This window comes from Pocillopora verrucosa, chromosome 4, assembly GCF_036669915.1.
Source record: "Pocillopora verrucosa isolate sample1 chromosome 4, ASM3666991v2, whole genome shotgun sequence".
Classification (NCBI taxonomy): Eukaryota; Metazoa; Cnidaria; class Anthozoa; order Scleractinia; family Pocilloporidae; genus Pocillopora; species Pocillopora verrucosa.
The window spans coordinates 30,882,435-30,900,166 of NC_089315.1; the positions used below are offsets into that span (position 1 = coordinate 30,882,435).

General features: G+C 38.2%; 4 protein-coding genes and 1 pseudogene across 4 annotated transcripts; 2 read left to right on the top strand and 3 right to left on the bottom strand.

Moving 5' to 3' along the window:
* Positions 1-420: 420 nt before the first annotated feature.
* On the bottom strand, positions 421-1,361 carry LOC131790334 (trace amine-associated receptor 1-like; annotated as a pseudogene).
* Positions 1,362-2,055: 694 nt separating this feature from the next.
* Positions 2,056-3,021, bottom strand: LOC131790333 (beta-1 adrenergic receptor-like). The gene has a single exon (XM_059107532.1). The coding sequence runs from the start codon at positions 3,019-3,021 to the stop codon at positions 2,056-2,058; it is 966 nt and encodes a 321-aa protein (XP_058963515.1).
* Positions 3,022-4,763: 1,742 nt separating this feature from the next.
* LOC131790387 (adenosine receptor A3-like) lies at positions 4,764-6,539 on the top strand. Its single transcript, XM_059107594.2, has one exon. It carries the CDS (start codon positions 4,917-4,919, stop codon positions 5,955-5,957), a length of 1,041 nt encoding a protein of 346 aa, XP_058963577.1. The 5' UTR covers positions 4,764-4,916; the 3' UTR covers positions 5,958-6,539.
* Positions 6,540-7,513: 974 nt separating this feature from the next.
* On the bottom strand, positions 7,514-10,670 carry LOC131790376 (uncharacterized). The gene is made up of 4 exons (XM_059107584.2): positions 10,387-10,670; positions 9,660-9,812; positions 9,369-9,415; positions 7,514-8,516 (listed from the first exon to the last, which is right to left on the bottom strand). The coding sequence occupies exons 1-4, from the start codon at positions 10,608-10,610 to the stop codon at positions 7,858-7,860; spliced, it is 1,083 nt and encodes a 360-aa protein (XP_058963567.2). The 5' UTR covers positions 10,611-10,670; the 3' UTR covers positions 7,514-7,857.
* Positions 10,671-10,795: 125 nt separating this feature from the next.
* On the top strand, positions 10,796-17,469 carry LOC131790346 (fanconi-associated nuclease 1). Its single transcript, XM_059107545.2, has 11 exons — positions 10,796-12,135; positions 12,678-12,894; positions 13,177-13,314; positions 13,594-14,062; positions 14,453-14,629; positions 14,759-15,013; positions 15,217-15,312; positions 15,471-15,569; positions 15,789-15,917; positions 16,719-16,824; positions 17,308-17,469. The coding sequence occupies exons 1-11, from the start codon at positions 10,986-10,988 to the stop codon at positions 17,340-17,342; spliced, it is 2,871 nt and encodes a 956-aa protein (XP_058963528.2). The 5' UTR covers positions 10,796-10,985; the 3' UTR covers positions 17,343-17,469.
* The last annotated feature ends 263 nt before the right edge of the window (positions 17,470-17,732 follow it).

Sequence of the window (17,732 nt, forward strand, 5' to 3'; positions counted from 1 at the left end):
GTTGAGTAACCAACTGTTCAAATTTTGCATGTTTGGTGGGAAATTAGGAATCCTCATACGTTACTTGAATGGATCTTCGTTGTTCAGAATCGCCATTTTCTGTCGCTCCCTCCTTTCCGAACTTAGAAAGCCTTCTCAAGGGAGATTTCATACGTTTATTGCACGTGTGTCCTTGGCATGCCGAGATTTACATTCTGACTCAGATGAGATTCCTCTCTATTTTTGGAAAAGCATGGACTATGTGATCTAAAAAGACCTTACAATTACTCTTTCAAAGGAAAATACAAAACTTGAAGAATTCGTTAGTTTAAGGTAGCAATGTTCTAGGTACAGCTTTTTATCAGTTCTGCGTGAACGCATATAAGTTTTAGATGACCATGACCACTTCTGTCAGCCATATGCATCACAGCGGCATTCTCGTTATTTCACTGCCTCATTGTTATTTCTTGTCACTTGTTTTCTGAAAGAGCACATAAACAGCCTTAGACGAAACTCAGGAATTCGAAATGCATATACAACTGGATTGACAAAAGAATTTGAATAATTCAAAATGTTTACTACGTGATAGGCCTTTCTTGTCACTGGGACATGACCCACAACGATTAAAAAATTGGTAATGATTAAAGGCAACCACGACATCAAAGCAAACGCTGATACAAACAGCAGTGTCTTTGTTAATCTTTTGTTTAGGGAGTGCCTGTGTTGATTCCGCGAAGCAACACCTCCACGCTGGAACTTTCGCCAAATGCTGAAATTGCAGCCACATACAATTAAGGTAAGCATCAATATGTATGGTGTCCAAATATAAAACGCATGTTTGTACTAGATCAGTTTACTTAATCCAGTCCATTGTACCGCAGATATGATAGCAGCGAGGATCCACACCATAAAAATGGTAACTCGGTAGGCTATGGACGAAAGAGCTCTATGTTTTAAGGGTCTATATATGGCGTAAAATCTCTCACAGGATATAATAACGGCGGAAATAAGTGAAGCCTGAGAGAAAACTGTATCCACGATTATATGTAAATTAAGAAAGACTCATTTTTCCACAATTCTCCTGCATGTTCCGACCAAAGATGAAAATTGCCTCCTACTAAATAAGTATATACAGGTAAAGTCACACCTCCTAACATCAAGTCCGCAAAAGCCATATTGATGACAAGAAAGAAAGTCTTCTTGTGCAGTCTTTTGTTGAACGCAAAGAGAACGATAGTCATTAAGTTTCCAAGCACGATGAGGATACAAACAGATACCAAGGCAACACACAAGGCAATACCTACTATCCTAGAGCTATCAATCGCTGAAGAACCACAAGTAGTCCTCAAAAGGTCCGTGTCAGCTGCCAATGTGTTGTTCATTTTTGCAAGTTTGTTTTCCTTCTTCTTTACCTGACAATAAACTGTTGTTTTCATTTCATACAGAGCGTTACGAATACATTGAACCAACACCTGTCGCCGCAGCAATGTTTAACAGGTTATAACAAGGATTAAGTCAAAAAAGGGTTAATATTTCTCAGCTTTACTAGCCAATAGGCGTTGCACAATATCCAACACTTTTAATTAATGTTAATATACTAAACCCCTGTTAAATTCTGAGATCGCAGTGCCGACTAAGCCTACAAAGCGGTCAAAAGCGGAACGTTTTATGCCGGCTTCGAGTGACTTAAGGACTATTGATAGGGAAATAAGGACACCCTTGGGCCAAGTCTTAATTAGTCACAATTCTAAGTACTCGTGTGTAATTTTGGATAATTACATCTAACACAGCATAAGTTAAGTAACTCTACAGGCCTCATTGCAGCCAGATAATCACATGAACTCGCTTCATTTATCAGTGCGAGTTTTTTGTAATCATTGTCAGTAAAGAAATCAACAACTAAAGCAACAGTGATATTTAAATAAATCCTTGAAAATCATCTTTCGGTTGGTAGTATTTTCGTTAACCTTCTTTTTTTTTTTTTTCAATTCAGCCCTCCTCTTCCGACTTTATAAAGCAGGTGTTATTGAAACCAAAGAAAATGCCGCTGATCAACTTAAGATGCCGGGACATCAGTTATAACTGCGTATCGATTACTTCTTGTTCAAACGCCAATTCGTGAATAAAGGTAGCTGCCGAGTGCAAATCCGCACTCCTTATTAAATCGTTTGCGTGCTGCCTGTAATTTCTTTCCCTGCAGATACAAAAGCGAGCCATCGCGTGTCGAAACTCTGCAATTCTCAGTACGTAGACCACTGGATTGACAAAAGAGTTGAAGTAGTTGAAAAGGTTTACCACGAGGTAGAATTTCTGCTGCACAGGAAATAACCAGACGTACCTCAAGAAGTTTAATATAACTAAAGGCAACCAAGCCAGCAAAGTAAGACCAGATACAAATAACAATGTCTTTGTTAAGCGCTTGTTTTGTAAGTCTCTGTTTTGCCGATGTGAAACGGCGACACATCCCCTTTGAAACTTTTTCCAAATACAAATGTTACAGCCACAAGTAGTTAACGTGAGAACCAGTGTATATGGCCCCCAAATTAACATCGTGTGTTTGGACGAAAATAGAATATTTGATCCTGTCCATAGTGCAGAGATAAGGAGAGCGAGCATCCATGCTGTAAAAATAACAATATGGTATACTCGCGCCGATAATGTCCGATACTTAAACGGCCAGTATATTGCGTAAAATCTCTCACACGATATGAAGGCTGCGGAAATAAGTGAGGCTTGTGAGAAGACTGTATCAACGATCATGAAGGAAACAGTTAACGGCCTGTTGCTCCACAGTCCCCAAGTCCCGTCCGTCCACAACCGGAAATAGATGCCCACATCGTAAATGAAAATAGGCAAACTCACAGCTCCTACAAGCAGATCAGCATATGCCATATTGATGACCAAAAAAAGACTTTTCTTGCGAATGTTCTTGTTCATAACAAAGAGAACAATTGTAAGAATGTTTCCTGAGACTACTAAGACAAAGGTGACTATAAAGGCAGTGCTCCAGGCGATTCCCTCTGCCCTGAAGTGACCATTCATCGATAAATTTGGTTGGTTACTTTTCATGTGAAAATTACCAAGGGAAATATTGTTCATCCTGAAATTTTATGTAAAGATAATCGTATGATACTGAGAGAGCAAAGAGAGCAACGCTGTAGTGGATGGATCGGGACGGATACATGGAGGACCAGTGATGCACAATTTACTGATTACAGCGAATGTTTTTTTTATTTCCCGAAAGTTGATCAATTTAGCATGACCCCTCACTGAGATAGCTTTCAAATTAAAGCTGAGAGCTTATTTGTATGTCAAGAGTTTTTAGCAACTTTATTTTTGCAGCTGCTTTTTTATAATTTTTTTCAAGCCGCCTGTTTGTAAATTGAAGATAAATTTGTTAACACTCGAAGCGACGCTAGTAGAACAAATGGTAGAATCGATGTGGGTTTAAAATTATTTCTGAAAAAAGGTGAATAAAAGCTTTAGCCATACATGAAATGTAAGAAATTCTTTATAAAACTGGATGTAACGAAAAATAATATAAAAGAATAACGATGAACTGAAAACCGAGGATTTGATAAGACTCGTTTAACTAAAATCTCTGTCATTAAAAGTAAACTTTTTGCAATTAAAGTCTACCACGGCGTTTACTGTCGCAAATTGGATGAAAGTAATTATGTTTTTAAAATTAACAATTTTCCATGTTGCAAATAATCACATTTTTTGGCGACAAGATCTTTCTCGATGAATTTTACTCTCATTAACAGAAACTGATGCTCGTTCATTTCACATTACTACGCATGCGACAATTCTGACTCAACCAGTTTCTAGTCTTTTGACCCAACTAAATCTTCCACAGATCTGCGCTACTTTTAGCTTACGTGACTGGAGGGTTTGTGTGAATTTAAAAAGCGATGGGTGCAAACCCGTTTGACGCCTCTGGTCAGCCCTCCTAATGAAGAGGCTTCTTAGCATTAAAACGTATGTTAGCGCTTTTTCAGATTTTCCTGTTTGTTTTCACCAGCCAGTCATTTTATTAACAAATATTTTGGATTTGACAAGGCCCTCCGCCAAGCGTTCCGCTGGACAAGGAAAACGAAGACTCTAGAAACAAGATATTACCGGATCGTGCTTTTCGGTCAATGACTCTGCGTACTGACATAAAACACAATCTTTCATCGAAGTCTAGTCATAAACATTGAAAACTATATTTAACTGCAAATTGAACGTCAGACAAGATCGATATCAACCGGTTTCAGTGCTGTACGTCGATTTGAGGTTTCGTAACAATCGTATTCTCTTTGCGAAATTCATCACTTATTCATAAGGCATTAGACCATCCAAGTGTCTCTTTATTTCTCGCGAGTTTTAGAAAATACAGGAAGATACATTTCAAAATTTCGCCACACTCAGCGTAAACTTAAGAATGTGATGATTTTTTTTTCTATTTAAAGAAGGATTTAAGCGTCTTACGCTCAGACTGCGAACAATACAATAAAACACCTCGTAAAATTTAATTAGTTTAATCTCAAGAGATCTGTTGTACTCTGCCAAAATCAAATAGACATTGTATTTTTTAATGACTTTATCCAAAAAAAACCTCATTGTGGTTTTTGCTGTCGGACATTTTTGGTTGCAGATAAGAGAGTTCCCTTCTTAAATTGCAATTGTGTCAAACCAATCCTTGATATGACTTCTGCGTTTGCTAATCGCATTTTACTTAATAATTTCGCCGGAAACATGATAATTAAGCCAACCGCACTCTGAGCAGCCATAGGAAAAAAGCCAGCTGAAAATATTCGAGCAATTCAAACTGAAAAACCTGCTAAAAACGCCCAAATACGGCCATGTTGCTCTAGATTTGCCATCAGCCCGTAGACCAGCGGTATATCCAGAAATAGTTTTGCAGCATTTCGTTTAGTAGAAACCTGCATAAAATGGTGAACAATACATCGTGCTCAGCACTCAACACTAGTTCAAAGATATCTCCTTCCAAGGCAGAGGGCATTGCACTGTGCAGTGCTTTCATTCTGACATCCGTTTTCAGTGTTGCAGGAAACTCTCTCACCCTTTTTCTCTTTGCAGTCAACAAGAAACTTCGTAAAAAGAGTTTATTCCTAGTCATGAACATGGCGTTTGCTGACTTTATGGTAGGAATATTGTGTTTACCCATTTACATTTATTTTGTTGGGGATTATTTCCAGCTTTGGACGAATCAATGGGAGGAAATCCATTCATCTGGGTACTACACGTTTATTGACAACACGTTTACCCAGGCTTCCATAATTTCTGCAGCTTTCATATCTTGTGAAAGATTTTACGCAGTGTACTGGCCTCTTAAGCACCGAACATTAATGCGGGCACATCGTATTGCTGTAATCCTTGCTTGGATCTTAGCTTTTGTTATTTCTGGGCTCTTGAGTGGACTTTGGCTCTCAGTTTCAACTCCCAAATATTCAATATTTCTTTGGGCGCCGTATATCTTGATTTTAACTTTTGTCATCTGCTCCGGTAACCTATGCATCTGGAGGAAACTTCGACGGGGAATTCTCGCTTCGCAGCGGAACAAATCAGCGCCCAACAAACGCTTGACAAAGACTTTACTTTTTGTATCAATTATTTCTTTATTTTCGTGGCTACCTTTAGTTTTTACGAACATTTGGATGATGTTAACTAGCTTCACTTCGATATCATTAGAAATATATTTCATGGTAAATGTTATCAATTATTCCAACGCATTTATCAATCCAGTTGTATATGTATTGAGGATTCCTGAGTTCAGACAAGCGCTAGGTATGTGCTCTTTAAGGAGGGGAAGAGCTAAGATGGAACGTAAAGACAGAGGAAATAACATGACAGGAGTTTTGACGCCATCGTCGGAACTGAAAACGTTTAGAAAAGATTCAAGGAACCAACAGGGCGTGCAATTCACTACAAGGGAAGACATTGCAGAGGACGTTTTGGATACCGAGCTGTGATCGTGGCTTGAAAACTCGAAGTTGCTAATTGTTCTTCCTTTTTCAAATGTCATAAACAAAAACTTTGGTCACTTGATTTTAGCCTTAAAGACGCCAAAACTGCTGACGAACAATATGCTGCAATCTTTAATCTCTATTGCCTGCAGCGTTATGACGGATTTCAATGATCTGGATGGAAAAATATATGTACAACGGATGTTTGCAAAACAAAAACAATCTTAAAAACTATGGCTGGCGAAAGCTTTTACTTTCTTTCAAAAAATCTTCAATCTGATAATGGTCAGGTTCCACTTTTAGTTTCAGATATAACCTCGAGTAATAAGTAAAATTAGCTTCACGTTCCCTATAGGACGGAATTTCAATGAGTATATTGCTTCTTGAGGGGAACTGAGGGACCGACAAAGATTGATAAATTGTGCAATATTCGCCGTTCGTTTAAGATATTAAAATTGTTTTACCACAAATTTACCAGCCGATCTGTTGCGACAAATCGTTTCTGGCTACGAATTTCAGGATGCTGATAGCATTTAAAAAACTCTCCTAATAGGCATCGTAAATAATTTTTTCGAATTTTAAATTGAAGTGTTTATTCAAGGGAGAAAGAGACTTTAACTTATTTTACTAAAATATTGATGAGGTAATCATGAATAAAGATGAAAAAAAACAGATTTTAATGACTGCTAAAAGTGCCGATAGCCCAATGTGTCGGCGGTTTAATTTGCAAACCATAGAATTTATGTCGGCCATGAATAAATATAGCCTGAGGCTTCGACGTCCATGCAATCATTGGAGATATTTATGCAAATGAGATCCAAAACTGAAAACCCATTTCGACTTTCATGTGCTCGACAGTGATAAAATTCCTGGATCGCATTTATTCGATACTTCATTAGCTTCCTGCTTGTCTGGTTCCCAGGCCTTTACATTTAGCGTGGTCTTTCGTGTTGTTTAGCCCGCGGTTACGTCCCGCCCGAGATGGATTGACCGCGAAGGCCTAAGATGAAAAGCCGTACGTAGGTAAAATTTCTATCAAATGGACACATGCTTCAAATTTCCCCAAGGCGAAAACGTCAACTTGTTTAAATCCAAATGAATTCGGATTGGTTGGAAGTTATAATAATTCGATAGAGTGCGTACAACAAGCCTTAGGCCACCAGCTGTTTCTTGCCACTGAAACCGGGATAAGCAAGCCCTGAAATCTAAAGTTGAGTGTCAAAATCCGCACCAACCGCAAGGCTTTTTCTCAACAGCGCCCCTATAACAGGATTAGAAAACCTTCTCAAACAATTACATGTTGGCCAAAACCAACTACAACTCGTTCACTCGTGTTTTCCCGCGCTCGTGCACTTTATTACGAATTTCAATTCTCAATGATTGGTTTCCCGTGGTATATTTCTTTCCTCTTATTGTTTATGAGTATTTTAGTGGAAGTTTTACTGCTCGAAAAAGGAAATCATTTTACTAAGAAACTCAGCCTGCCCTACGCTCAAGCCTTCAAGACCGATGTCATTTTTACTTTAACTAAACGCCCCCCAAAAAAAAACGTCTCACAAGGCTTCAGTTCATCATATTTATTACGAAAAGAGACCGTGGTATTTTCTTTAATGCAGTTGCATCACGTTGAGGAACATAAATTGTTACATTTAATGAATCAAGACTTAATTTTTTGTTTTTTAGAGGCAATCAAGTATCCAAATGCAATATTCTTCTTTATATCCCTTTCTGGATGAATAAAAAAAAGGGATGTTGGATTTCCCTATAGGAAGATTATTTGGGGCTACTACCGTCAAATTCTACAGAACTACAGCATGATTCAGTGTGCAGCACCAATAATGAATGTATCCACCATTGTAGCAAGCCATATTGTCGTCTGCACTTTGTACAATGTCAAATAAAGTCTTCACCAGGGTCTATATTCCTTGTTAACTCTCATGTATCTCCTTTCTTGGTTACTTGTGTCTAGTGTCTTATCAGTGTCACTTATGTCTGGTTTCTCTGTTCTACTGCTTAAATTCAGACTCTTACTTATTGCGCCTGTATCCTTGTTCCCTTTAACTTCAAAGTCAATGGTGTCTTTTGCCCCCGTCAAATCAGGCAAGTCCACTGTGCCTCCTGCATTACTTTCTTTGAATTCTTGAGCACCTAATGCTCTTTCAAACAACCCACTCTGACTGTAAGGTGTTTCAGTGACTGTCCTCTCTGTATCAACTGTCTTATCTTTTAATCCAGGACAATTGTCCTGACTACTCTTTGCCTCTGCATTTATAGATGCCACAGGCAGAATTGAGTTTCTAACTGATTTATCATCAGTACATTGGTCTTTAATGCTTTCCTCTCCCAGAAGTTTATAGGACATTGATTGACTTATGCCACCTTGACATGTGCCTTCTTCAGCACTTTGGTGAATATTTTTTTCTCCAGATGCCTGTTCTTGGTTTGAGGGCTGATTGTCTGATTTAAACTCCTGGCTTTCTGTCAATGTGTGAACTGAAGAAGCATCTTCATTCTCAATACTAGCACCAAGTTCTTCCTCCAGTTTTTGTATACCAGCTGAGACAGCTGACAAATGGAGGAAATAAAACAACCCTTGATTAATGGTAATGAGAAATTACGAAGCATGGCAGTCATAGCATACAAAGACTCCAATTTCCAAATGATAAAACCCTAGTGTTTTCCTTTAAAACCACAACAGTGTTCTGGTCTTCCAGTTGAGCAGTTAAACGCTTTGGAGAATGTTGTAATGATTTGTATCTTGACCCTTTAACCCAAAGAGTGATTGTCACTAAATTTCTCCTAACAGTTTCACCTCTAATTTCATAAAAAAAGGTTGTGGTTATTCATTGCGGCGATTAACAATAAAAGCTAAGTTTTTTTGTTTGTCTCATGATGTATTCACGTGCGATGTAGATTGCGACATTTCGACTGCATACTACTAGTCTTCTTAAGGTGATGAGGTCGACTGGTCATGTGTGATCTTATAAAGCATGATGCTCTGCTGTGATTAGTTGGTTTTTTTCAAAAATCAGAGCTGTTGAAAAACAACTAATCACAGCAGAGCTTCATGCTTTATAAGATCACGCATGACCAGTCAACCTCATTGCCTTAAGAAGACTAGCAGTGTGCAGTTGAAATGTCACAATCTACATCACACGTGACTACATAGTGAGACAAACAAAAAAACTTAGCTTTTATAGTTTCACCTCTGAATCAAACATAAAGTGCTTTGAATAAGGAAATGAACACTAACTTAAGAGGTTCTTGATTGTTTGACAAATTCTCTTTGTTAATACCATGTGATAAGAGAATATGCTTCTGATATAAGGGTGCAAAGAGTAAAGGCAAATATTCATGTCATCATATGTTACAAGCGTAGACTTTGGGTAATGAGCTGGGAGAAGCTTCAGTACTTACCTTCAAAAGCAGATCCATACTGCTTTGTCAGTTTAGTCTTTAATGTTCTAATAGAAAAAAAAAACAATCACGAAGCAATCAATAATTTATCTTTGACTGTGTTATCAGAAACTCATTTCAGGATATGACTCATTTCTCAAGAGCACAGAATTACATCAAGTGTAGTGTAATAACAACATAAAAATACCAAACTGTTACATAAAGGACAATGAAAAGGGATTTTGCAAAGTTAAACATGACATTAATAACATGAAATCAATTTGTTCAAATCAAAGGCTCTACATTTTTCACCTTATTCTTCTAAAGATTGAATCCAAATCTTTTTTCATGTCTAATAACATCTTGGTATGACCCTTCAATTGATTGTTTAAGTTCAGGAATCTGGCTGCAGACAAATCATTGAATTTTCCAAATTTGGCATTCGTCTTCTCAAAGTTTGCTAGCCTGTCAAACAGTAATAGGAATATCAGAGATTACAGCAAAAGTGTTTAAATTTGGCATTCATCTTCTCAAAGTCTGAGAACCTATCAAACAGTGATAGGAATATCTAAGGTTACAACAATGGTGTTAATTTTCAACAAGTGAAAGACCACGCACACAAGGAAGAAAAAGCCAGGCTCTTATTTTTCCATTACTACATGTTTATGCCACTGTATAGAAAATATCAAATTGCTGGCCAAAATGCAGCAGAATTTTGTACATCAAATATTTTCTGTGTTAATGTACAACGAACACCCAACTGACAATAGCTGTCCAACAGCTGTAAAGAAATCGCACACGTTTACTTAAACAATAATAGCAACAACATCGGCCAGAATTTTATAAAATTTGTAGGATCGTGGAATTTTCAAAACAATAATACAAAATACGGTAAAATTTCCGCACAGCCTCATCCTACATTATGCATTCAGTTCTTGGATAGAGAAAACAATGACAAAAACAGTACATTGCCATTGGGAAAACAGATTTGTTTTACAATAGTATGGGGCTGCGCGGAAATTTTACCCAAAATACTAACGTTTTCCTCTGTTGCTTAAGAATTGCTTCGACGTCCCCCTTCTTTATCATCCCTTCCATTCTGTGGTAGAAGCTGTCAGATGCCATGAACTGATCGGTTCTTCTCTCTGATTCGCGTTCCATATGTGATGCCGTGGATGGCGATACTTTCCCATCGTTACCACCTTCTCTTTTTCCTGAGTGTCTGGCAGTATCACCAATTCTTGAAGTAGAGCTGTACGCCATCGCAGTGGAAGATAAACCCCTAAAACCGTGCACAAACTTGCTCGAACAGTTTATCCGCCATGTTTTTACCTTGAGAGGTCTCCTGGGAACTGGTTACAAGCAGGCCTCGTTTCTGCTTCATTGTGTCGACCGCTGCCCTATTATCATAAATTTCAAAATGGCAGAAGGCAGTGAGAAGGCGGGAACTTTGTTCTATTTATTTCTACTGCAATTTTCGGCATCTTCTTTGGAGGATATCAAGCTTTTTAGCCGACAAACTTTCTCATCAAAGTGTAATGCCTCACGAATCTTGTCTTAGACACGTCTACTTATTCCAAGTGATACAACTGTATAAAGTAGTGTACGTGGTCACGATATTTAAGCCATTTATTTTTCATGAATCGAAAAAGGACGAGGCTGTCTCTCTCCCGGAGAAAGAAGACAAAAATCAGTGGAGTGGAAGACATGAAGAGTGAGTTGTGCGCCCGAGATGGAAACTCTGAAATTGTAGTTTTTCCTCCAGATGAAAATCCAGTTATTGAATCAAAGCAGAACCACACTGAGGCAAAAGATTCTCAAAGCAACAAAAAAATCAAGTTATCAGGCAAAACAAAAGAAACAACAGGAGTTAATTGCATGGATAACAATAATGGGAACCCAGCAAATAAGAGAATAGCGACGTGGTTTCTGAAACCATGCAGTCCAAAATCAGTTTCTTGTCCATTGTGTGGAAAACTTGCAATTCTTTCCAAAATAAACCAACATTTAGACAGCAACTGTAAACTACACTTAGCTCTACTTATAGCTGAAGATTGTACAGCTAATGAACTTGCTGGAGCACACAGTTGTTCTCCATGCAGTTCAGACTACTCAGCAAAAGAGGTGCTAAAGCCAAGTTACCAGAATGCAGACAGGAAAGAAAATAGGTCAGAATGTTACAAACCCTGTGTGAAAAGTCCAGAATCAAGGGATGAAAATTTAGCCCTTGAGGGTGTTTCTTCTATCTTAAAGCCTGCAAATGAAAGAAATGATTTTATCCTCTTGAAGAAAATGTCACAGAAGATGGATAGTAAGAAACAAAGTCCTTTTGCAATGGATGAAGAAAGCTGCATTGAATCCAGTAGTGATTGTGATCAAGGTACTGCATGTCAGGAACCATGTGATACATTTGCAACTCTTTCTAGGGAAGGAAAATCAATTCACAATGATGGCAATGATCCAAATGAAGTTCAAGCATCTAACATAAACTTAACAGAAGATGTTTCTGAAAATTCCAAGGAGAAAGAAGACAAAGACCATGAACCATACTATTTAGCTAATTTTAAGCTTGTAGTGAACAATGTCTTGTCAAACAAGGATGACAGGCAGTTGTTCAATGAAGAAGATAATGGTATAATTGATGCTTTCAAAGTCATGTCTTCAGAGGAGCAGAAGCTGTATATCCGTCTTTTCCAGCGTAAACATGGATGGTTTAGGTGCAGCAAACTGGAATATCCGAGGATCAGTAACAATCTGACACCAATTTTAAAGTCTCTTGCAGAGAAAGGTTAAATCTCTTATTTTAAATGTTTTTGTGAAGTCAGAATAACATGGTGAATGGCAGGAGTATGAGGCCTGGGTGGAATGGGGGGGGGGGGGGGGGGGGGGGGGTTGCAGAAAAGTGTCAATTGGGATTAGAGTGGGAAGAGAGGCTGACAAACAAACACAGGACCTCAGGGTACATGTATGCTTTTATGGTAAAAGTTGTCCCCAAGGGGCTTCAAAGTGTTGACATTGGCCTCAATTTGAATTAGCTCCCTTCTACAGTACCTCTCAGTTATGCTGTAGGGTCCATTGACTTACTCAATACCCTTTCCAGCAAAATGTTAATTATTAAGGAAAACCTCTGTCCAAATCAGGCACCTACATGTAACTTATAGATACTTTCATTCATGGGAACAAGTATGATCCCTTTGTCCTGTTATCCACTATTGTTACCCACTCTGTAAAATTACTGAGTTAAGCTCTTTTCAGTCCCATTAATTGAAATAAAATAACAAGTTCAAAAGAAACATGTAGAGAATTACCATCCCCCTTTTGCCTTTTTAGGTTTTTTAGAAGATGAAAGTCATCTCAGAGATCTCCGGGAAGCATTAAATCTTTCAGCAGCTCCAGACTTAAAACTTTTGGTCAAAACTCTTCATATTTCATCAAAATCTGTTGGCCAGAAGGGGGGAACCAAGGAAGACACAATAGAAATGATTGTTAACCATGCTGAGAACCAAAAGACACTCTTTGGAAGTTTTAGAGCTGTTGTTTTGAAGAGGTAAGAATTTGATTGTCAAATGAGAATTCATTTAATAGTAGTTTGAACATTTACATTTTTGTGTAGTTTGCCCAGGAGGTGTAGAGATGGCTAAGTGATCAATTTTTAGTAGCAAGTAGTGTGTTTCTGTCTATCATTTTATTTGACTGTCCAATGATCTGATTGGTAATCACTCATGATAAATTACAGGTACTGGTATGCAGCAATAAAAGCCAAAGTATGTTAACTCTATACGTAGTCTTTTTTTGAAGTTTTGTTTTGTCATACATTTATTTTCTGTAGGGTTAAGCAAACCCTTGGTTGTTGTGTGAGACTGGCAGCTTATCCCAAAGATGTGTTCAGCAGACTTCTTTTGTTGTTTACTATGAATGTTATCCCAGATGATGAAGACTCCTCAAACAATGGACAGGCGCAGCAATTGTAAGAATCTTTCACTATCTGATACCAGTTTTTGAGATTCATGAAGAAAATGGTGAGGGCTTGAAAAAGCTTTGCAATTTTATTACACAAAAATTTCACAGTTTTTACTCACTGTAACTGGTCTAACTGATCTATACAGGGCCTTATTTAAATAACAAATCTTCATGCCTCACAAACCTGAGTATACATGAATGTCACCAGTATTTATCAGTTGTGGCTCATTTTGATTACTTGTTGTTTTCCAATGCTCTACAATGTACATGTACATCTGATTTTCAGGTCAACACTCTACCTTGCTAATATTGGTAAAGTTGTCTACCCAGCATATGTGATTGACAGACCAACACCAGTTTTTCACTCTCGAGATAGCCTCATCCAATTCTCTGAAGCATATCAGCATAAGTATGAGATGCTTGTAGCACTTGAAAATAAGAACTTTGAACAAGCCTATATTTACTATCCAGAAGCTTCAAAGAAATTTGATGATATTCTGGCCAAGCTAAAAAATTGTTCAGAAATCTCTGCTGCACTCCTCCCAGGCCACTTGCGATGCTTCACTGCTGAGTGGGCCATCACTAAGATGTGTTATTATGGAGTGGAAGTGTTACAGAAATGGCGAAAGTATGATGAGGCTGTCAATCAACTTGAAAGTCTGCTTCAACAAGACATATTTTGCTTTGATTCGCGTGGACGGTGGTATGATAGACTGGCACTGAATTTGCATCAGCACTTAAAACAACCTGAAAAGGTGAGTCCTCATTAATTTTTTTCTTAAGTTTTGAAAGATTAAAGAAAGAAAAGTGAACTATGGCCAAAGACAATGTTTTTAATATATGATATAAATTTAAGGGTTGCATATCCATGGATGTGCCACCTGTTCATTTATCCAGGCTGATCTGTGACTTACCTTGAGACCCTTTACACTTTGATATCAGTACCTATATTCTCCACACTGTTCTCTATACATTTCTAACGGTACTAATGAAGAGAATGTGCTTAATAATCAAGAGCTCCCTGACCTGACAATCCTTTCATAATGTTTGATTCAGCAGTTTTACTGTGAGAAGAATTACATGTAGATGCTAGTCACTTGATGGGGTCAAAGGCTAATATCAGAGTTTTGCTGTTTTACTCAAAGGCTATGCAGGTCATCCGGGAAGCCCTTCTAGACCCACATGTTCGGTTTGGGCGTCGTCTTGCCCTGATACAGAGAGCCAAGCGCATCCTCTCTTCCCCAGCATTTACTAAAGGGAAGAAGAAAAAATGTGAAGATTATGGAGACCTGGAGTTAATAGAACCAGACTCATCTAAGAGTGTAAGTCTTAGTTGTTACTTTAATTTTGTCATTGGTTTTGATATTTAAAAATAAAATGGACTTGAGTTTGAGGTGGCTTGTTCAACAGTAGAATAGTTTATCTGTATTTCTTTTTACTCATCCCTGCAGATCACTATATCTGGGACAAGATGTGCAGAACTTGGAGTCTTCATTGCTCCTGAGATTGATCAAGATGGCCAAGTAATTGATGGTACAACAACCTTCTGTGCAGTGGAGGAATATGCCTTGTCATATTATCGCCAGAAGGGATTTGACCAAGGAATCCATGGAGAAGGATCCACTTTCTCATCACTTTACATCTTATACATGTGGGACATCATATTTGCAAGTGGAATTCCAGATGTTTTTCGAAGTCCATTCCAAGTATGAAACTTGCTGACTTTAAAATGTCCTGTGGTCATTTTCTGACATTTTTTGTGTACAGTGTAAAGCACTTTTAGTAATATTCACCACCATATTTTTACCAGGAAGAAAAGTCTGGAACAATTCCTTTAACATTATTATTTGCAAGGTTTTTATTTGCTCTGATTAGTGATTAATTAGTATCTGTTTGGTTTTTTTTTGAGGCTGCTCCCCTTGACTTCTGCTATGATGCATTTTACGAAAGTCGCAAAGAAATTATTGACAAGAGGCTGGAGGAAATCTCAATAACGTCAGTTGAGGTAAATGTGATTGATAATGCATGAAATCTTTCTTTGTGTTGTCTACATGTACACAAAACGTAATGATTATTATGTTAAGTGGTCAATCAAATATGGTCAGTTTAAGGCAAAAGATTTATTTACACCAAGTTTTTCGATATATGAATATTTTGTGACAGAAACTTCAGGACATTCTGTCCAAAGCTTGGAATGATTACGAAGGGCAGGTTTGTTCAGGAATAAGCTGGGATCGATTCACAAGTGTGGAGCAAGCAAAAGTAAGTGGGTGGTTTTGAGAAGTTTCGCATGTGAAATTACTTGTGTATTCCTTTTTAAGAATTTTTTAGTTGTTTAATTTGTTGTTGGGTGTTGGTTGGTCACATATGTGAATGGGAATACCTTCAAGTTGAACTAACGTTACGTCAGGTCCAGGGCATAAATGTTTGACGATAAACATTGTAAAAATACACAGTAACTCGTGGTTTTTCTTTCTGTAGCAACTTGTAGCCTGCCTGGGTGGTCAGATAATGTCTGGGATCTTCACTCGGTTTGCTCAAGGATACCGCTATAGTCGCGCTGGTATGCCTGATCTGGTCGTATGGAATTCATCCACTCTTGATTACATGGTAACTTAGTTCGTCTTTCTAATAAACTGCTTTTATTTGAGTATTGGAAGACCAGAAACAAAACCTGATTACACCGGCTCGGGTGAACGAAGGAGAACGTCACAGGATACCCAATAAGGACACGAAAACGATTTCAAGCGTGACGAATGTTGCGAATAACAGCGACAATAACAGAGAAAGATGTCTTTCGTCTTGTCGCGAGCGTGGATCAATAAAAAAAATTCTGAGTCCCCATGAATGAGGAATCGAACCTCAGACCTTCGGATTCATCTCTACCACTGAGCTACAGAAACTCCACGGTGAGCTAGGTCTATTACGAAGTTCATATGACACACGTCCTGCATACTGATAGGATCAGCAATGTCGATAGCGTCATGACGCATCGCAGCGCGGAATCCGAAGGTCTGAGGTTCGATTCCTTATGGGGACTCAGAATTTTTTCTTTGTCCCACGCTCATAACAAGACGATGGCCGATTTACGTTATCAACTCAGTTGATAACACTAAATTACCCTGTTATACTCTCCCACCGATGCAGCTCCACAGTTTCTTTAGAAACTTACCCTCTTTAATCACTTAGTTATGTTTGTTTGTAGCTCATGAATATGATTTGCTGAGAAGGTGGTGCTATATCTCTGTACCAATCACAGAGCGTAGTAAAGCAAAACCAAAACAATGACGAATCGCTTTCTTACAGAATAACAGCTATGGTGGTGATTTTTGTAAATTCTGTAAAGTTCATCTTGTCTCCAACTTACCCTAAGTGAGCGGAGATTATTTTTTTCCTTTGTCTTAACGTCAGATTTCTGAAGTTAAGGGTCCAGGGGACAAGCTTTCTACCAAGCAATTAATCTGGCTGGATGTTTTACAGTCCCTTGGAGCTAATGTCGAAGTCTGCTATGTGACTGGTATGTCTGTGCTTCCAAAACGATTTACATGAAGTCAAGTTATATGACAAATGACTGTCAAGCCAGAGGATCACCATCCCATGAGTAACTTTCGAGCAAAAGAATTGTCTTGATATTACGAAATCACACAATTTCATGCAAACTCGTTTATCGTGGCTCACAGATAAGCTAGAAAATAATTAATCAGCATACAACAGTCTCGAGAAATCATAGCACTGCAGACGGGGTAACTTGTTCAGAGTGGGAATTTAGAGCTCCGACTGAGAACGGTCCCTGTTTCAATAATTACAAATGGCGCTGCTGTCTTGTTGAGTCAGAAATGGTTGTAAATTTTTTTAGAGCTCCATCACTTTTCTCGCTCCAAGACTCGGTTGTGGGCATCCATCTTCATTCCATGGATATGGGTCTCCATTCCATATTGATAGTGATACTCGCACAGTTCACCAAACATGTTGAAATACTCAACTTTCTTTTTCTTTTCAGATGTTGGCGCTAAGCGCCTTAAAGTGTCAAAATAAATGTCCTCCACGAGTCAGCTGGGGATGGAAATTCGACCTTCGCTTTGAAATAATATTTCAAATATTATATGAATTACTTCGTTACTTACTACAGAGTAGAGGAATAAATCGACGAGTGAATATTTTATCCTCGTGTTAATTGATTATTCTCATTTTTGTTGCTGTTCGTGTTTTTTTTGTTTTTGTTTTTGTTTCGGCTTCTTTGGACTTTGTAGAAAGTTTTCTTTTGACAATCACCTTTGCGTACTTAATCATAATTCTCCTCCATCACTTTTTTTATATTATGGTCGGTCCCTTAGTTTTAACCGTGAAAAAGATTTTCTGTTTCGCAAATTATAATCCAGTCATCTTTGCAAACGTGTACGTCCTCCAAAGCGCGCGCGCTCGTCT